Genomic DNA, 16,747 nt, shown 5'->3' with positions numbered 1-16,747 from the left:
AGGCATGATGGCGCGCACCAGTAATCCCAGCTACTCGGGTGGCTGAGGCAGGAGAATTGCTTGAACCTGGGAGGCGGAGATTGCAGTGAGCCAAGATGGCACCACTGCACTCCAGCCTGGGTGAAAGAAAAGAAAATGTGAGTCAACTCCGTGGCCGACATGTGTGGCTCACTGGCATCCCCAACGCCCCTGCTGCTCAAGTCGCTGGTCAGGCCAGGGCTGCGTGCTATGGTGACACCCTTGCAGTGGAGCTGTGACCTTTCAAACATGTGGCGGTCTTCATCCAAGGAAGTCACCCAGCGGTCCCCAAATACACAAAGCAGGCTCTGTCCCAGGGCAACTCCTGGGCAGGCTACAGGCCTGCAGCCCCCAGCCTTGGAACACCCCTTCCAAGCACAGCGCTTACACTGTCCCTGGACTCAGACCTCCTCCGAAACACACGAAGAGAGAAACAACAGCTTCCCACCTGTCCCACTCTGCGAACACCTGGAGTTCCCAAGGCCTCCCCAAGCCTCCTGGGCCAGTGCAGGAACACTAGGCACGAGACAGCCTCCCTCCCTCATGCAGACCTGCTGGGGACCAGCTCCCAGCACAGAGCCCACGAGGCACTCCACCCTCACCGTGGGGCTGGTAACGCCACCCACCACAAAACCTCGTCCACATCCTGCTCCATGGTTAGCAAACTCCAGCTTCTGGGACGAAGCTTGGGTCTGAGCTTTTAGAAATGTATTTGATTATTATTTATTTATTTTTGAGACAGAGTCTCACTCTGTCACCCAGGCTGGAATGCAGTGGTGTGATGTCGGCTCACTGCAACCTCCACCTCCTGGGTTCAAGTGATTCTCCTGCCTTAACTTCCTGAGTAGCTGGGTTTACAGGCACCTGCCACCACACCCGGCTAATTTTTGTATTTTTAGTAGAGACAGGGTTTCACCATGTTGGCCAGGCTGGTCTCAAACTCCTGACCTCAGGTGATCTGCCTGCCTCAGCCTCCCAAAGTGCTGGGATTACACGTGAGAGCCGCCATGCCCATCCCAGAGATAAAATGTAAAGAAACCCTGTCTTAAATTCCACCTCTGGAATTTAGCCCACGGGAGGAGCTGGGGTGGGTGACCAGGTGCAAAGGCCTCCAGCTGCAGGCTCTGCTCCAGCCCTGCCCAGGATGCCCCTGAGACACAGCCAGACACCCTGCAACACCCACATGACACCCACATGATGGAACAGCATGGCTGTGAGGAGTGACAGGTGTGGGACCTTTCAGGAAGATGTCCACAGCATATTCACCAGCAATAAGAGTCAGCCACAAATCACTCTGCACCCCAGGCATGAGTGTTCAGCAAATGAGATGTACGTGCAGACACACCCGCACACAGACCCACACTGCCACACAGATCAGGGCGACAGGCTGAGGGCCCCGGGCTTCACTACCAATGGCCCCACCACCTCCTGCTGTCCCGGTTTCTCGAAAGACCTGCCCCACTTGCTCCAGATTTTTTTTTTTTTTTTTTTTTGAGACGGAGTCTCGCGCTGTTGCCCAGGCTAGAGTGCAGTGGCGCAATCTTGGCTCACTGAAATCTCCACCTCCTGGGTTCAAGCAATTCTCTGCCTCAGCCTCCTAAGTAGCTGGGACTACAGGCGCCCACCACCACGCCCGGCTAATTTTTGTATTTTTAGTAGAGATGGGGTTTCACCATATTGGCCAGGCTGATCTCGAACTCCTGACCTCATGATCCGCCCGCCTAGGCCTCCCACAGTGCTGCGATTGCAGGGGTGAGCCCCCGCGCCCCGCCCTGTTGTTTCTTGTTACTGTTTTTTTTTTTTTTTTGAGATGGAGTTTTGCTCTTGTTGCCCAGGCTGGAGTGCAGTGGTGCAATCTCAGCTCGCTGCCACCTCCTCCAAAGCGCCCAAACCCACCCCCATAGCCACCGCCAAAGCTACCTCCAGAACCACCACGCCCGGCCACACCTGTTGCTTCTTAAACTAAGTTTCACACGAGGTTTACAAAGTCTGTTGAAGAGGCTTATCCTACCGCAGTGCCCGCCCCACCTCTCCAGACACCCTCAGGCTCCTCCCCAGTGGCAGCCCGGGGCTACTCTGGGCCATTTCCTTACCTCCATCCCCATCTGAGGACAGCACAGCCAGGGAGGACAGCCCTCACCAAGCACCCACACCCGTGGGAGCACTGGACTCTGCTCACGCTCGGGGGCGCCGCCCGGCCCGGGGACATTTCCTTCAGGACCTTCATCTTTCCTGACTTCTGTTCCCCGTGCTATTTGGTTTTCTTCTCGCCCTCTGCCACTGTTCTCTCAGGAAGCAGCACAGAGCCAGGGCGCCGGGATCCCCATTCCTCACCCAGCGCCCACACAGCGCCTGGGGTCACTGCCTCCCTGCCTGGCGCCACTCCTGCCTCGAGTTCCGCTCACCCCTGCCCGAGGCTTCGCTTTTCTCTTAGGCTCTGTCACCTCCTGCCTCGGGTCCCGCTCACCCCTGCCTGTGGCTTCGGTTTTGCTCTTAGGCTCCATTACTGTTGTTTGAGTTGCATTTTGGAGGGAAAATTCTGTGCTTGTCCTTAACCCGCTGCCATCCCCAGAGGTCTCCATTCACCCCGACACCTGCCAGGGTGGCCTCCATCCCCATGACCACTGAGACCCAACCTGCAGACCTCAGGGCCCTCACCCATGAGCGCAACACCTGTGCCACGCAGCGGGAGCAGGCCCGGCCCTGCGGCCACCTGGAGCGCCCGACGCACAGCCACCTTCCCAGCGCCCGACGCACAGCTACCTTCCCAGCGCCCGACGCACAGTCACCTTCCCAGCGCCCGACGCACAGCCACCTTCCCAGCTCCTGACGCACAGCCACCTTCCCAGAGCCTGACGCACAGTCACCTTCCCAGCTCCCGACGCACAGCCACCTTCCCAGCGCCCGACGCACAGCCACCTTCCCAGCGCCCGACGCACAGCCACCTTCCCAGCTCCCGACGCACAGCCACCTTCCCAGCTCCCGACGCACAGCCACCTTCCCAGTGCCTGATGCACAGCCACCTTCCCAGCTCCTGACGCACAGACACCTTCCCACAGGCCCCACGCTCGGTCCTCAAGACGTGAACTCACTCCATCCACACACCAGCTGGGGTACAGGTGAGGAAACCGAGGCCCAGGGAGGGTGAGAACCTCTCAGGCTCACAGCAAACCCCAGCCCTGAGTCCTTCCATTCTGCTGGCGGAGCCTTTTACTGTGGACCAAGACTTCCAGCCACAATGAAAAGACCCAAATTGACAAAGCGCCCATTTTTACCCATTCAGGAACAACGTTTAAACCATTAAGCGACAGATAGAAACTGATACACACCAATTACTTGTTTTTATTTTTTTTTTTCTGAGATAGAGTCTCATTCTGTCACTCAGGCTGGAATGCACTGGTGTGATCTCAGCTCACTGCTACCTCCACCTCCCGGGCTCAAGTGACCCTCCCACCTCAGCCTCCGGGGTAGCTGGGACCACAGGCATGCACCACCATGCCTGGCCTAACATTGTTATTTTTTGTAGAGAAGGGGTTTCACTATGTTGCCAAGGCTGGTCTCGAACTCATGAGCTCAAGCGATCCGCCAGCTTCGACCTCCTGGAGTGCTGGGATTACAGGTGTCAGCCACTGTGCCCAGCCAGCCAATTACTATTAAGATTTTCTGGCTGGGAGCGGTGGCTCAAGCCTGTAATGCCAGCACTTTGGGAAGCCGAGACGGGCGGATCACGAGATCAGGAGATCGAGACCATCCTGGCTAACACGGTGAAACCCCGTCTCTACTAAAAAATACAATAAACTAGCCGGACGTGGTGGTGGGCGCCTGTAGTCCCAGCTACTCAGGAGGCTGAGACAGGAGAATGGTGTGAACCCGGGAGGCGGAGCTTGCAGTGAGCCGAGATCACGCCACTGCGCTCCAGCCTGCGACAGAGTGAGACTCCACTTCAAAAAAAAAAAAAAAAAAAAAAGATTTTCTGGTGGATCACAGGAGCTCACGCCTGTAATCCCACAGTTTGGGCAGCTGAGATGGATGGGAGGATTGCTTGAGCCCATGGGTTCAAGAGCAGCCTAAGCGACCAACACAGTGAGACCCTGCCTCTTAAAAAAAAAGACTTTATGAGCCCATCCAGGGAAATCAAGCACAGGGAGCCCTGTCCCCAGCAGCAAACGTCTCCCCTTAGCGCTCACCAGGCCCCCACAATGACAGAAGCACATCCCTGCTCTTCTAGGAGGGCAAGGCTGGGCTGCTGGGCCCATGAAGCTCAGAATGATGAGCCGTGACCAGCCCATCCCCCCGAGGCTGCTGCTCGTGAACCGGCAGCCCACATACCCCTCCTCTACCGAGGAGTGCAAAGTGCCAAGAGGCACCACAGGCCAGCACAGAGCTTGGGTGTTCAGCTCTGGACCAGACCCAGTAACCACAACAGCTTTCCCACCAAACAGGGTAGGGAAGAGCCCACTGGCCCACTGATGCTCACCTGGTCTGTGCAAAATGGCTGAGAAGCTCCCAGAGGGTCTGGCCTGAACAGAAAGAGTCCTGCAACCTGGAGCCGTCGTCCAGCTGCAAAGCAATGCGAACCTGGAGAGCACCAGACATGAGAAACTTCCTTAGGAAGAAAGGCACCCATTCCATCTCAACCCCGACTGATTCTCCAGACAGAGAGAGGGCGACTGCCCTGCCCCGGCCTTCGGGGAGAGGCTGACCCCCACGGAGAAGGCTGCCCTCCTGTGTACTCTGGAGGGAGGGCCATGGAGGCTCCCTGGCAGGGCTGCAGCAGCATGTGTCTGTGCACATGTGTGTGCGGGTGTGTGCGAGGGTGTGTGCAGGTATTTGTGTGTGCGGGTGTGTCCAGGTGTGTGCGGGTGTGTGGGGGTGTGTGAGCGTGTGTGTGGGGGTGTGTACAGGTGTGTGTGCAGATGTGTCCGCAGATATGTGTGTGGATGGGTGTGTGGGCGTGCAGGTGTGTGCATGTGCATGTGCAAGTATGTGTGCGGGTATGTACATGTCTGTGTGAGGGTGTGTGCAGGTGTGTGTGTGTGCAGGTGTGTGTGTGGTGTGTGGAGGTGTGTGTGTGGTGTGTACAGGTGTGTGCATGTTTCTGTGTGGGTGGGTGCAGGTGTGTGTGGGTGTGTGCAGGTGTGTGTGTATGTTTGTGTGCAGGTGTGTGCGGGTGTGTGCAGGTGTGTGTGTGTGCAGGTGTGTGGTGTGTGGAGGTGTGTGTGTGGTGTGTACAGGTGTGTGCATGTTTCTGTGTGGGTGGGTGCAGGTGTGTGTGCAGGGGTGTGTGGGGTGTGTCTGCACCCACGCATGTGTGTGTGTGGTGTGTGTGCAGGTGTGTATGTGTGTGTGGTGTGTGTGCAGGTGTGTATGTGTGTGCATGTGTGTGTGTGGTGTGTGTGCATGTGTGTGTGTGTGCATGTGTGTGTGTGGTGTGTGTGCAGGTGTGTGTGTGTGCATGTGTGTGTGTGGTGTGTGTGCAGGTGTGTATGTGTGTGCAGGTGTGTGTGTGGTGTGTGTGGTGTGTGTGGTGTGGTGTGTGTGTGTGTGTGTGGTGTGTGTGGTGTGTGTGCAGGTGTGTGTGCAGGTGTGTGTGGTGTGTGTGTGGTGTGTGGTGTGTGGTGTGTGTGGTGTGTGTGGTGTGTGGTGTGTGTGTGGTGTGTGGTGTGTGTGGTGTGTGTGGTGTGTGTGGTGTGTGTGTGGTGTGTGTGCAGGCGCCACGGGAGGGAACTGTGTTGGAGACACTCCTCGTGTCCCAGTGGGGGCTTCAAAAGATTGCAGCTCCACAGAACCTGACTGCAGCCTCAGGAGAGACCCTGAACTAAGGTGCTCCCAGATTCCTGACGCTCAGAAACCACATGAGATGGTAAATGTTTGTGATGTCTTTTTTTTTTTTTTTTTTTTGGAGACAGAGGCTCAAACTGTCACCAGACTGGAGTGCAGTGGAGCCATCTCAGTTCACGACAACTCCACCTCCCGGGTTCAAGCGATTCCCCTGCCTCAGCCTCCCAAGTAGCTGGGATTACAGGTATGTGCCACCACATCCAGCTGCTTTTTGTATTTTTTTTTTTTTTTTTTTTTTTTGAGACGGAGTCTCGCTCTGTCGCCCAGGCTGGAGTGCAGTGGCCGGATCTCAGCTCACTGCAAGCTCCGCCACCTCGCCCGGCTAGTTTTTTGTATTTTTTAGTAGAGACGGGGTTTCACCGTGTTAGTCAGGATGGTCTCGATCTCCTGACCTCGTGATCCACCCGTCTCGGCCTCCCAAAGTGCTGGGATTACAGGCTTGAGCCACCGCGCCCGGCCTGTTTTTTAGTAAAAACAGGGTTTCACCATGTTGGCCAGGATGGTCTCAATTTCTTGACCTCATGATCCCCCTGCCTCGGCCTCCCAAAGCACTGGGATTATAGGATTACAGCTGAGCCACCGTGCCTGGTCCACTATGTCTTAACATCCCAATTTTTTTTTTTCTTTTTTTCTTGAGATGGAGTCTTGCTCTGTCACCCAGGCTGGAGTGAGTGGCGTGATCTCGGCTCACTGCAAGCTCCGCCTCCCGGGTTCACGCCATTCTCCTGCCTCAGCCTCCCGAGTAGCTGGGACTACAGGCATCCGCCACCGCACCTGGCTAATTTTTGTATTTTTAGTAGAGACAGGGTTTCATTATGTTGGCCAGGCTGGTTCCAAAGTCCTGACCTCAGGTGATCTGCCCACCTCGGCCTCCCAAACTGCCCGGATCACAGGCTGCCCTTGCGGCGTCCATGCAGCGCTTTGGGCTCTAACATTCTGGGCAATTCTATGAGCAGGTGGTCAGGCTGGCGGGTGAATGCTGCTGACACCCCAAGCCGGGGAGGGCATAACTGACCCCACCAGAAAGCAAGCAAAACTTCCACACAAAGAATGATGCGGGCCGGGTGCAGGGGCTTATGCCTGCAATCCTTTGGGAGCACTTTAGGAGGCCGAGGCAGGTGGATCATGAGGTCAGGAGATCGAGACCATCCTGGCTAACACGGTGAAACCCCGTCTCTGCTAAAAATACAAAAAATGAGCAGGGCATGGTGGCAGGTGCCTATACTCCCAGCTACTCGGGAGGCTGAGGCAGGAGAACAGCATGAACCTGGGAGGTAGAGCTTGCAGTGAGCCAAGGTTGCACCACTGCCCTCCAGCCTGGGTGACAGAGCGAGACTCCGTCTGAAAAAAAAAAAAAAAAAAAAAAAAAAAACATGAAATGCTCATTTTCAGTTGCTAGTTATCAAAACACAGAAAGTTGCTTGGACCCAACCCAGGGAAGGCAGAATTGGTGCTAAGACTCATGTCCTCCTTCCCCAGCACCCCCGACCACCCTCCGTCCCCAGCCAGCTGAACGATTCTGTGCTCCACACAGTCAGTCTGCCCCAGAGCACAGCCCACCATGTTCTCGGGCCCCTCACGGCTCCGGGAAGCAGGCACCATCTCCAGCTTGGCATTGTTGGGTAGGTTGGCAAATCTCCACTGCAGAGAAAGGTCGAGCACACTCCTCTGAAACCTGCAAGACAGACCAGAGCCCACTCACTGCCCTGCAGACCCTGATGCGCCCTGCCATCCACGTCCCGCCATCCATGTCCTATGGCAGCTCCCCAACAGCAGGAGGTCATGACCTGCAGAGGCACAACGCGGGTCCCTGATCACATGGGGCCTCCTGCAAGCAGAAGGGAGCAGGGAAAAGGGAGAACTGGGCCTTGGGGCACGCCGAGGGGGTTGCTCCTTCAGAGTCTGGGGTGCTGACAGCTCCAGTGCAGACGCTTGGAAAACAGAGAGAACAACTGGGGCGTGAATGCTGCTGCACTCACAGAAGCAGGGGTATTACAGCCCCTGGCCATCAGAGCTGGAGCCACCACAGAAAACCCGGCTGCCCAGGCGCGGTGGCTCACGCCTATAATCCCAGCACTTTGGGAGGCCGAGGAGGGTGGATCACCTGAGATCGGGAATTTGAGACTAGCCTGGCCAACATGGTGAAACCCCGTCTCTACTAAAAATACAAAAAAAAAAGCCAGGCATGGTGGCTCAGGCCTGTAATCCCAGCTACTTGGGAGGCGGAGGCAGGAGAATCACTTGAACCCAGGAGGCAGAGGCTGCAGTAAGCCGAGATCGTGCCACTGCACTCCAGCCTGGGCAGCAAGAGCAAAACTCCGTCTCAAAAAAAGAAATCTGAATATACTCAAAGTGGTTGGCCCCACTTTGGAAACACAAGCTGCTGTTGAAGACAACTAGTGAAGAGAGTTTAGAAAGCCTGGGGCCATCTGGAAGAATTAAGAGAGAACAAACTTTGCTATCAATCTTCAATACTGGCCAGAAAGTGACTCTGGAAAATTGCCACCTGAAATGTCTAGGGCAAGACAAGATAGCAGATCGGGGGAACTCCAGGGCAGGCAGGCGGGGAAGCTTGGAGAGGAGGGCACTGTTCATGCACGGGGCTGCATTCCTCTGCACTGGCTGTGCTTTGTAAGCAAGTGGTACCATTAGCAGGGGAAAAGGAGATTTGAAAAAATGGCCATGGTGCTGCAGGACCTGCCTCAAAATCGCACTCACTGGTTCCCACCAGACACCACCACACAGACCATGGGCAGGTGAGCAATCAGAAGTAACAATGGGGCCGGGCGCGGTGGCTCAAGCCTTTAATCCTAGCACTTTGGGAGGCCGAGATGGGCGGATCACGAGGTCAGGAGATCGAGACCATCCTGGCTAACATGGTGAAACCCCGTCTCTACTAAAAAAATACAAAAAACTAGCCAGGCGAGGTGGCGGGCGCCTGTAGTCCCAGCTACTCGGGAGGCTGAGGCAGGAGAATGGCGTGAACCCGGGAGGCGGAGACTGCAGTGAGCTGAGATCATGCCACTGCACTCCAGCCTGGGCGACAGAGCGAGACTCCGTCTCAAAAAAAAAAAAAAAAAGAAAAAGAAGTAACAATGGGCCAGGCATGGTGGCTCACGCCTGTAATCCCAGCAATTTGGGAGGCCAAGACGGGCGGATCACTTGAGGTCAGAAGTTTGAGAGCAGTCTGGCCAATGTGGTGAAATCCCATCTCTACTAACAATACAAAAATTAGCCAGGCGTGGCAGTGCACGCCTCTAGTCCCAGCTACTCGGGAGGCTGAGGTGGGAGAAGTGCTTCAACCCAGGAGGCAGAGGTTGTAGTGGGCCGAGATTGTGCCATTGCATTCCAGCCTGGGTGACAGAGCGAGACTCCGTCTCAAAAAAAAAAAAAAAAAAAGAAAGAAAGAAATAAAAATGAGGCCAGGTGCGGTGGCTCACGCCTATCAACCCAGCACTTTAGGAGGCCAAGGCGTGCGGATAACTTGAGGTCAGGAATTTGAGACCAGCCTGGCCAACATGGTGAAACCCTGTCTTTACTAAAAATACAAAAAATAGCTGGGCATGGCACGTGACTGTAATTCCACCTACTCAAGATGCTGAGGCACAAGAATCGCTTGAACCCGGGAGGCAGAGGTTGCGGCGAGCTGAGATCATGCCACTGCACTCCAGCCTAGGTGACAGAGCAAGACTCTGTGTCGAAATAACGGCCAGGGCACGGTGACTCATGCCTGTAACCCCAACACTTTGGGAGACCAAGGTGGGCGGACCACCTGAGGTCAGGAGTTCAAGACCAGCCTCACCAACATGGTGAAACCCCGTCTCTACTAAAAATACAAAAATTAGCTGGACATGGTGGCACATGCCTGTAATCCCACCTATCAGGAGGCTGGGGTAGGAGAATCGCTTGAACCTGGGAGACGGAGGTGGTAGTGGGCTGAGACAGTACCACTGCACTACAGCCTGTGTGACAGAGTGAGACTCCATCTCAAAAAATAATAATAAAATAAAAAAGAACTAAAAAGGAAACCCTAAGCCCCCAACCAACTAAACCGGCCTCTTCTTGGCCCAGGGGACCCCGGAAACCTTGAAAGCTGAGTTCCTGGCCATGGCTGGGTGGGAGATCAGACACGCCTACAGGCTTTCTTCCCTAAGGGATAAACAGAAAGCAGCCTTTCCAAAGACTCTTGCGCTGGTATCTGACATCAGCCAACCTTCCGCCAGGCCCTTCTCTCTTGCGGTTTCTTCAAAACAACCTACAGGTATTTCTTCCTGATAAGAAACCACCAACCATGGAGTAGTTCTGGCACAGTCAGGGTTCTCGTGGCATGGTCAGGGTTTTTGTTGCATGGTCAGGGTCTTCATGTCCGCTGGTTTGCCATTTATTTATTTATTTAATTTATTTATTTATTTACTTTTTTTGTAGAGACAGGGTCTCACTATGTTCCCCAGGCTGATCTAGAATTCCTAGGCTCAAGCAATCCTCTGCCTCAGGCTCCCAACGTGCTGGGATTACAGGCATGAGCCACTTCACCCAGCCTGCTTCACCTCTGACTTCAGAGGCCAAAAATTCCACCCTCAGGTCATGCTGGCGCTGCCAATTTTTGAACACAGGACCCATGGAGAGGCAGAAAGCTCAACTGTGTGCACAGTTCTCCTTTCATGAATACTCACGATCCTCCTATAGTGTATTAAGTACGTCTGTATCAACCACCCCATTTGGTGTAAATCCCTGTTTTATTCTTCCCTCTCTTGAAGTGTCAGTTTCCAGCTTCTGGCTGGAGGCTACACATCCTGGCCTGTTAGAATGGCCACTCTGCAAGCTGCAACCGGTTATGAGAAATAAAGCCCTCCTTTCCAAACGTATGAACCTCATTCTTCAGTTGACAAGAGAGACTGGAGAAGGATGGTGGGAAGTCAGCGGCAGGAAGCCCAAGACCACCTGGCACTCAGAGCACAGGTCCTGGGATTATCACATGGTCCAGACACAAAGTAGAAGACTGGAATGACTTGGCAGATATCACCCCTAAGAAACTCCTGCCAGGAGAGCCCCATAAGGCAGGGTGGGCAAGGCCGGGAGGACAGTCTCCTGCCCTCTGCCCCCAGTGTTAGGACAACAGTACTATAAAAACAGGTCTTTAAGGCCAAGTGCGGTGGCTCATGTCTGTAATCCCAGCACTTTGGGATGCCGAGGCGGGCGGATCACAAGGTCAGGAGTTCTAGGCCATCCTGGCCAATGTGGTGAAACCCTGTATCTACTAAAAATACAAAAATTAGCTGGGCGTGGTGGCGAGCACCTCTAATCTCAGCTACTTGGGAGGCTGAGGCAGGAGAATCATTTGAACCTAGGAGGTGGAAGTTGCAGTGAGCTGAGACCGCACCACTGCATTCCAGCCTGGGCGACAAGAGTGAAACCCTGTCTCAAAAAAAACAAACAAACCGCAAAACAGGTTTTTAAAGTGAAAAGCTGCCGGGCGCGGTGGCTCAAGCCTGTAATCCCAGCACTTTGGGAGGCCGAGACGGGCGGATCACGAGGTCAGGAGATCAAGACCATCCTGGCTAACATGGTGAAACCCCGTCTCTACTAAAAAATACAAAAAACGGCCGGGCGCGGTGGCTCAAGCCTGTAATCCCAGCACTTTGGGAGGCCGAGACGGGCGGATCACGAGGTCAGGAGATCGAGACCATCCTGGCTAACACGGTGAAACCCTGTCTCTACTAAAAAATACAAAAAACTAGCCGGGCGAGGTGGCGGGCACCTGTAGTCCCAGCTACTCGGGAGGCTGAGGCAGGAGAATGGCATAAATCCGGGAGGCGGAGCTTGCAGTGAGCTGAGATCGTGCCACTGCACTCCAGCCTGGGAGACAGAGCGAGACTCCATCTCAAAAACAAAAAATAAATAAATAAAGTGAAAAGCTTCGCGTGTGGGATAGACATGCATGTCCTACTCATATGAGGGCTCTGACCCTTCTGCTCAGACTCCTTGAGAGTCTGGCAGAAGCCCTCTCTTGGGAACAATACCCCCACACAGACCCGTGCGTGTAATTCCCAGGGCTGAGACTGCAGAGATCCACCCGCAGTTTTCAGGGCATCCTAGTTCTCCATGGCCAGCTCTTTCCCCTCAGAGCCCCACTGGGAACTTATACAACCCAATGCCATAAAACCTATAGGAGGTTGAATGGTGGCTCCCCCAAAAAAAGACAGGTCAATGTCCTAACCCCCAGGATCTCTGAACATCTTACTGGGTATCCTGGTCTTGGGAGATGTAATTGATAAATCATTCTAGATTATCCAAGAGGACCCAAAATCCAATGACAAGGGTCTTCCCAAGACACAGAGAAAACAGGAAAAGGCCACAAGAAATTGGAGACAGACAGCAATGCGGCCACAAGCCAAGGAACGGGAAGCTGGAAGAGGCAAGAGGGATTCTCCCTTAGGGCATTCGGAGAGAGTGTGGCCCTGCCAAGACCTTGGGTCTCCAGAGCTGGGAGGCAATATATGACTGTTTAAAACCACCTGGGGGCTTTTCCAAGTGAGAGCCAGTATATTCAGGGGGCAGGGGCACAGATATACTCAGATCCTGCTGCTGAGCTGGAGCAAACTCACTTCAGATCATATTCACAGGGGTTGAAGTCCTGTCGCCGGCACGTGTCCTCCAGAACCTGGAGATGAGATGAAAGGACGGTGAACCGCTGAGTGCACAGGGCTGGCAGGCGCAGTGGGCCAGGCCAGCCAAGAGCACTCAGCTTCCTGGTGAGCCAGGTGGCTCTGCTCAGGCAAAGCCAAGCACAAGACCACACTATGGACGGTCCCTGCAACAGCTGCAGGCTCTCACCTGCAAATCCTGTCCACTCTATCTCCCTTCCTCACCATCCCCTCAGTTTTGTAGGAAAACTCCACTCAGGGTTTCCCTGCAGTACAGCAACATGGGCATCTTCCTGGCACACACCCTGGGCTCTCCTTCAAACCTTGTAGTTCTGCAACCTGCCTTAAACCTGCCCAGCACAGGCTACCCCTTGGCTCTGGCACGGTTCTGTACACCTGCTCCCACTGCCTGCACCTCCTCCGCCCCTCTTCTCCATGAGCCAAAGCCGTGGCCCTGGCACCAAGGGGTCCTGCGCAGCCTCTGTGGGAGCGCCCCACTTCCGCACACTGTACGCCTGGCACCAACAGCCTCCTGGCTGCACCCTTCACCTGCCCAGGCCCAGTGACCCCACGCCGTGGGCTGCTCCCGCAAACTCTGAGTCGTGTGCACCTTCAGGTCCTCACGGTCCCCCACGCAGCAGAGGCTCAGTAAATACTTTTTTTTTTTTTTTTTGAGACGCAGTCTCGCTCTGTCTCCCAGGCTGGAGTGCAGTGGCGCAATCTCAGCTCACTGCAAGCTCCGCCTCCCGGGTTCACGCCATTCTCCTGCCTCAGCCTCCCGAGTAGCTGGGACTACAGGCGCCCACCACCACGCCCGGCTAATTTTTTTTTTTTAATTTTTTTAGTAGAGACGGGGTTTCACCGTGTTAACCAGGATGGTCTCGATCTCTTGACCTCGTGATCCACCCGCCTCGGCCTCCCACAGTGCTGGGATTACAGGCGTGAGCCTCCGCGCCCGGCCAATACTTTTACATGTAATTGATTCGAGGTCACAAGGTGCCCGACTAAAAGTGCAGTGCGTGACTCGTTAAAAATCGCCTCCAGACCCCACAGCCGGGACACTTGCCACCGCGCAACCCGGGCTCCCGCTCCGGGGGACACCCCGGGATGGGAACGCGGGTCTAGGGCTCCACTCTTCCCTCTTCCCGGCGCCCTCGCGAGCTGGGCTCGGCCGGGCGCCGAGTACTCGATGGGGTGAGACGCGGCGCCGTTCCTACCGCACCCCTGGGAGGGCTCGCCACCCGCCCCCTACTTGGGACCCCCGGGACCCCCGCGGAAGCGCAGGTGCCCGCGAACAGGGGGCGGGGCCGCCGCGCAGGAGGCCGCTCATTGGCCGCCGAGGCCCCGCCCCCGAACACCCGGACGCCGACCGCAGTGGGCGGGGCCTCGGCGCGGCACCCCCCCCCCCCACACCCGCCCACCCGTCCGCCACGGGCCGGCGGCCGCACCTGAAGTAGCACGGTGCTCGGCGTCACCTTCACCGTGTGGCGCCGGCCGTTCGGGGCCAGCACCGACACCGCGGAGCCTCCGCCGCCTGCCGGGGCCGCCATTTTCAGCTCACGTGACCAGCCGCCGGCCCGGCGTCAAACAACTTTATCGGCAACAGCCGGGACGCGCAGCCACGCGGCCTAGGGCGGGGCCGCAGCGCGCTTCCGGGTCCCGCCAGGCCCCGCCTTTTCCCCGCCCAGGGCGCACCGTCCCGCCCTGGGGCCGCCGAAGCCAGCGCCAGACCAGGCGACCCGGAGAGCGCGGCAGATCTCTCTACCTCTGGGAAGCTCGGCTCGGACGGGCTCGCCGGGGCCAGGCTGGGCCGGGGCTGGGCGCGCGGTCACCCCCAGTGAGCGGCACTGGGCCGCGGGGTCCCAGTCGTCCGCGCTCGCCCATCCTCGCTTCGTCCCTGACCGGTCCTCATCTGGGTGCCCTGCTCTCCCGACCCTCCCGGCTTCCTCCACTCCAGCAGCTGAGCCTCTTCCCTGCGCACCTGTCCCTGTGGTCAGCGTCCACCTCCTGACCTTTATGCTTTGCGGCAGGCCCCCCGCCCCTGTACGGATCCTCCCTGGGTGTTGGGACTCGTGACCCTCAGTCTAGACCTGATTTCCTTCATCCTAAAATGGGAGTGCAATATCTGGCAGCCCTGAGGCTGCTGAGACGGTCCCTAAACCTGAGGGTAGGAAAGGCGGGAGGCCGGTTTCAGAACCGTGGGGTGAGCGAACTTGAGTCTCCCCGGAGCTCCTGCGGACCCACAGGCATTCGAGGACTTGCGGCACCAACCCGTGCTGAGGAGGGGCTTGGTGGAAGTCCCGGAAAACACCTTCATCCCCGGCCGCCGCAGCAGGGAAAGCACCTGGCCTTACTGCCACCAGGGCCACGTGCCACCAGCTCCAGGCTTTCAGAAGGAGCTACCGTCCTGACTCGCAGCCATCGAATGTGCTTAGCTCCCAGCACCTGGCCCAGTCATGGACAGCACTTACACGTGTTCCCCCCCGCCCCGCCCCCTCCACGGCTCAACCGGGCCTGGTGCTCCTCTCTCCATGTGCCTGTCTGTCTCTGCGGACTCCTGGCCAGGGCTCAGATGCGCAGAAGCCTGTGGAAGGGGGAACTGGTGCAGTTATCAGTCAATCCTCCCACAGTGCTGGGAGCCACCGCACCCGGCAGTCGTTGCTGAGTCTAAGGACACCTCCTCTGCGTGGGTGCTGTTGTGCCTTCCTGTCGATGACATATCCATGTCACACACACACCTGTATGCTGGCAAACACGGACACCTATGTACATTGGAGAAACCTGGGGAAAGCCTCAGGTTAGCCACAGCCCTCCCATCCAACCAGCCAGTCCCATGCCCTGTGCAACCTCAGAGCCTTACTGAACCACACATCACCTGGTGGGTTTTAATTCTTCAGTGGTGTTTTTGAAACGTCTGTTCCTATTTTCCTTAGACTGTCCCACAGTCTGGATCCTTGGTTAAACGTTTGGGGCAATGGTGAAGGGAGGTGACAAGTCAGCAGGAGGTGCAGGACATCAGCATGGCCATGAGTGAGGACATGAAGCTTAACCAGTTGGTCAACTTCGGGTCTGCGAAATTCCTCCATGGTCAAGGTGTCTTGCTCCTTGTGGAGTAATTAAGGCATGTGTGAGGTCATTCTTTTAGACCACAAATATCAAGTTTTTCCAATAACCATTTGCCCAACAGTTTTAGCATCAGTTAATGAGTAGATTCATTGTTACACCATGAAGCTGCAAAATCATGGCTTCCCAAGTTTATTGTTTCTTCTACATTTATTGGCACTTTCGGTCAACTTTCCCCTCCTTTAAAAAATTATCAAATATTTGGGAGGCTGAGGCAGGAGAATGGCGTGAACCTGGGAGGCAGAGCTTGCAATGAGCCAAGATCACGCCACTGCACTCCAGTCTGGGCGGCAGAGCGAGACTCTGTCTCCAAAAAAAAAAAAAAAAATTAAATATGGCTGGGCACGGTGGCTCACGCCTACAATCCCAGCACTTTGGGAGGCTGAGTTGGGCGGATCATAAGGTCAAGAGATTGAGACCATCTTGGTCAACATGGTGAAATCCTGTCTCTACTAAAAAAAAAAAAGTACAAAAATTAGCTGGCCATGGTGGCGCGTGCCTGTTATCCCAGCTATTCGGGAGGCTGAGGTAGGAGAATCACTTGAACCTGGAAGGCGGAGGTTACAGTGAGCTGAGATCGCGCCATTGCCCTCCAGCCTGGGTGACAAGAGTGAAACTGTCTCAAAAATATATATATATGTATATAATATTAATATGAACTCATGTATTTTTTTCATTTTCAGTCAGCATGCATTTTGATGCTCAAATGGGTCCAAATTTGGCCAGTGAGACCTCCTTTAAGCTGGGTCCTATGCTTTTTTTGATGGGAGGGATGACTTTTTATCCTAATATTATTTCAAACTTAGCTGAGCAAGGTGGCTCACATCTGTAGTCTTAGCTACTCAGGTAGCCGAGGCAGGTGGATTGCTTGAGTCCAAGTTCCAGCCTTAGTGAATGACTATCGTACCTGTGAATAACTACTGCACCTCAGCCCCAGCAATATAGTACGATGTCGTCTCAAAAAAGGAGAAGGAGAAGAAAGAAGAAGAAGGAGGAAGGAGGAAGAAGGAGAAGAAAAGTTTGCAAAAGCAGTATGAAGAATTCCTGTATATCTTTTTTTTTTTTTTTGAGATGGAGTCTCCCTCTGTCGCCAGGCGGGAGTGCAGTGGTGCAATCTCAGC

The 16,747-nt window shown here is 55.4% G+C and overlaps 1 protein-coding gene across 9 annotated transcripts in view; it reads right to left on the bottom strand.

Annotated features, from left to right (window-relative positions):
* Positions 1–14,151, bottom strand: part of ASPSCR1 (ASPSCR1 tether for SLC2A4, UBX domain containing) — a 46,202-nt gene extending 32,051 nt beyond the window's left edge. For 2 of the 9 annotated variants that reach the window (XR_004430297.1, XR_004430296.1), the window contains exons 1-4: positions 13,952–14,148; positions 12,465–12,520; positions 7,420–7,534; positions 4,496–4,596 (exon numbers count right to left, since the gene is read on the bottom strand). Coding sequence is in view for 7 of the 9 variants with exons in the window: in XM_033181624.1 (XP_033037515.1) it covers positions 4,496–4,596; positions 7,420–7,534; positions 12,465–12,520; positions 13,952–14,053 (374 nt within the window). In the remaining 2 variants the exon portion in view is untranslated. Of the gene's footprint in view, positions 1–4,495; positions 4,597–7,419; positions 7,535–12,464; positions 12,521–13,951 lie in introns of all 9 variants that reach the window. The other 7 variants (XM_033181623.1, XM_033181625.1, XM_033181628.1 and 4 more) reach the window with 5 other exon arrangements.
* Positions 14,152–16,747: the final 2,596 nt, after the last annotated feature.

Source organism: Trachypithecus francoisi, unplaced genomic scaffold (genome assembly GCF_009764315.1).
Source record: "Trachypithecus francoisi isolate TF-2019V2 unplaced genomic scaffold, Tfra_2.0 Lachesis_group20, whole genome shotgun sequence".
Classification (NCBI taxonomy): Eukaryota; Metazoa; Chordata; class Mammalia; order Primates; family Cercopithecidae; genus Trachypithecus; species Trachypithecus francoisi.
This window is presented reverse-complemented; position numbering and strand designations above follow the sequence as displayed.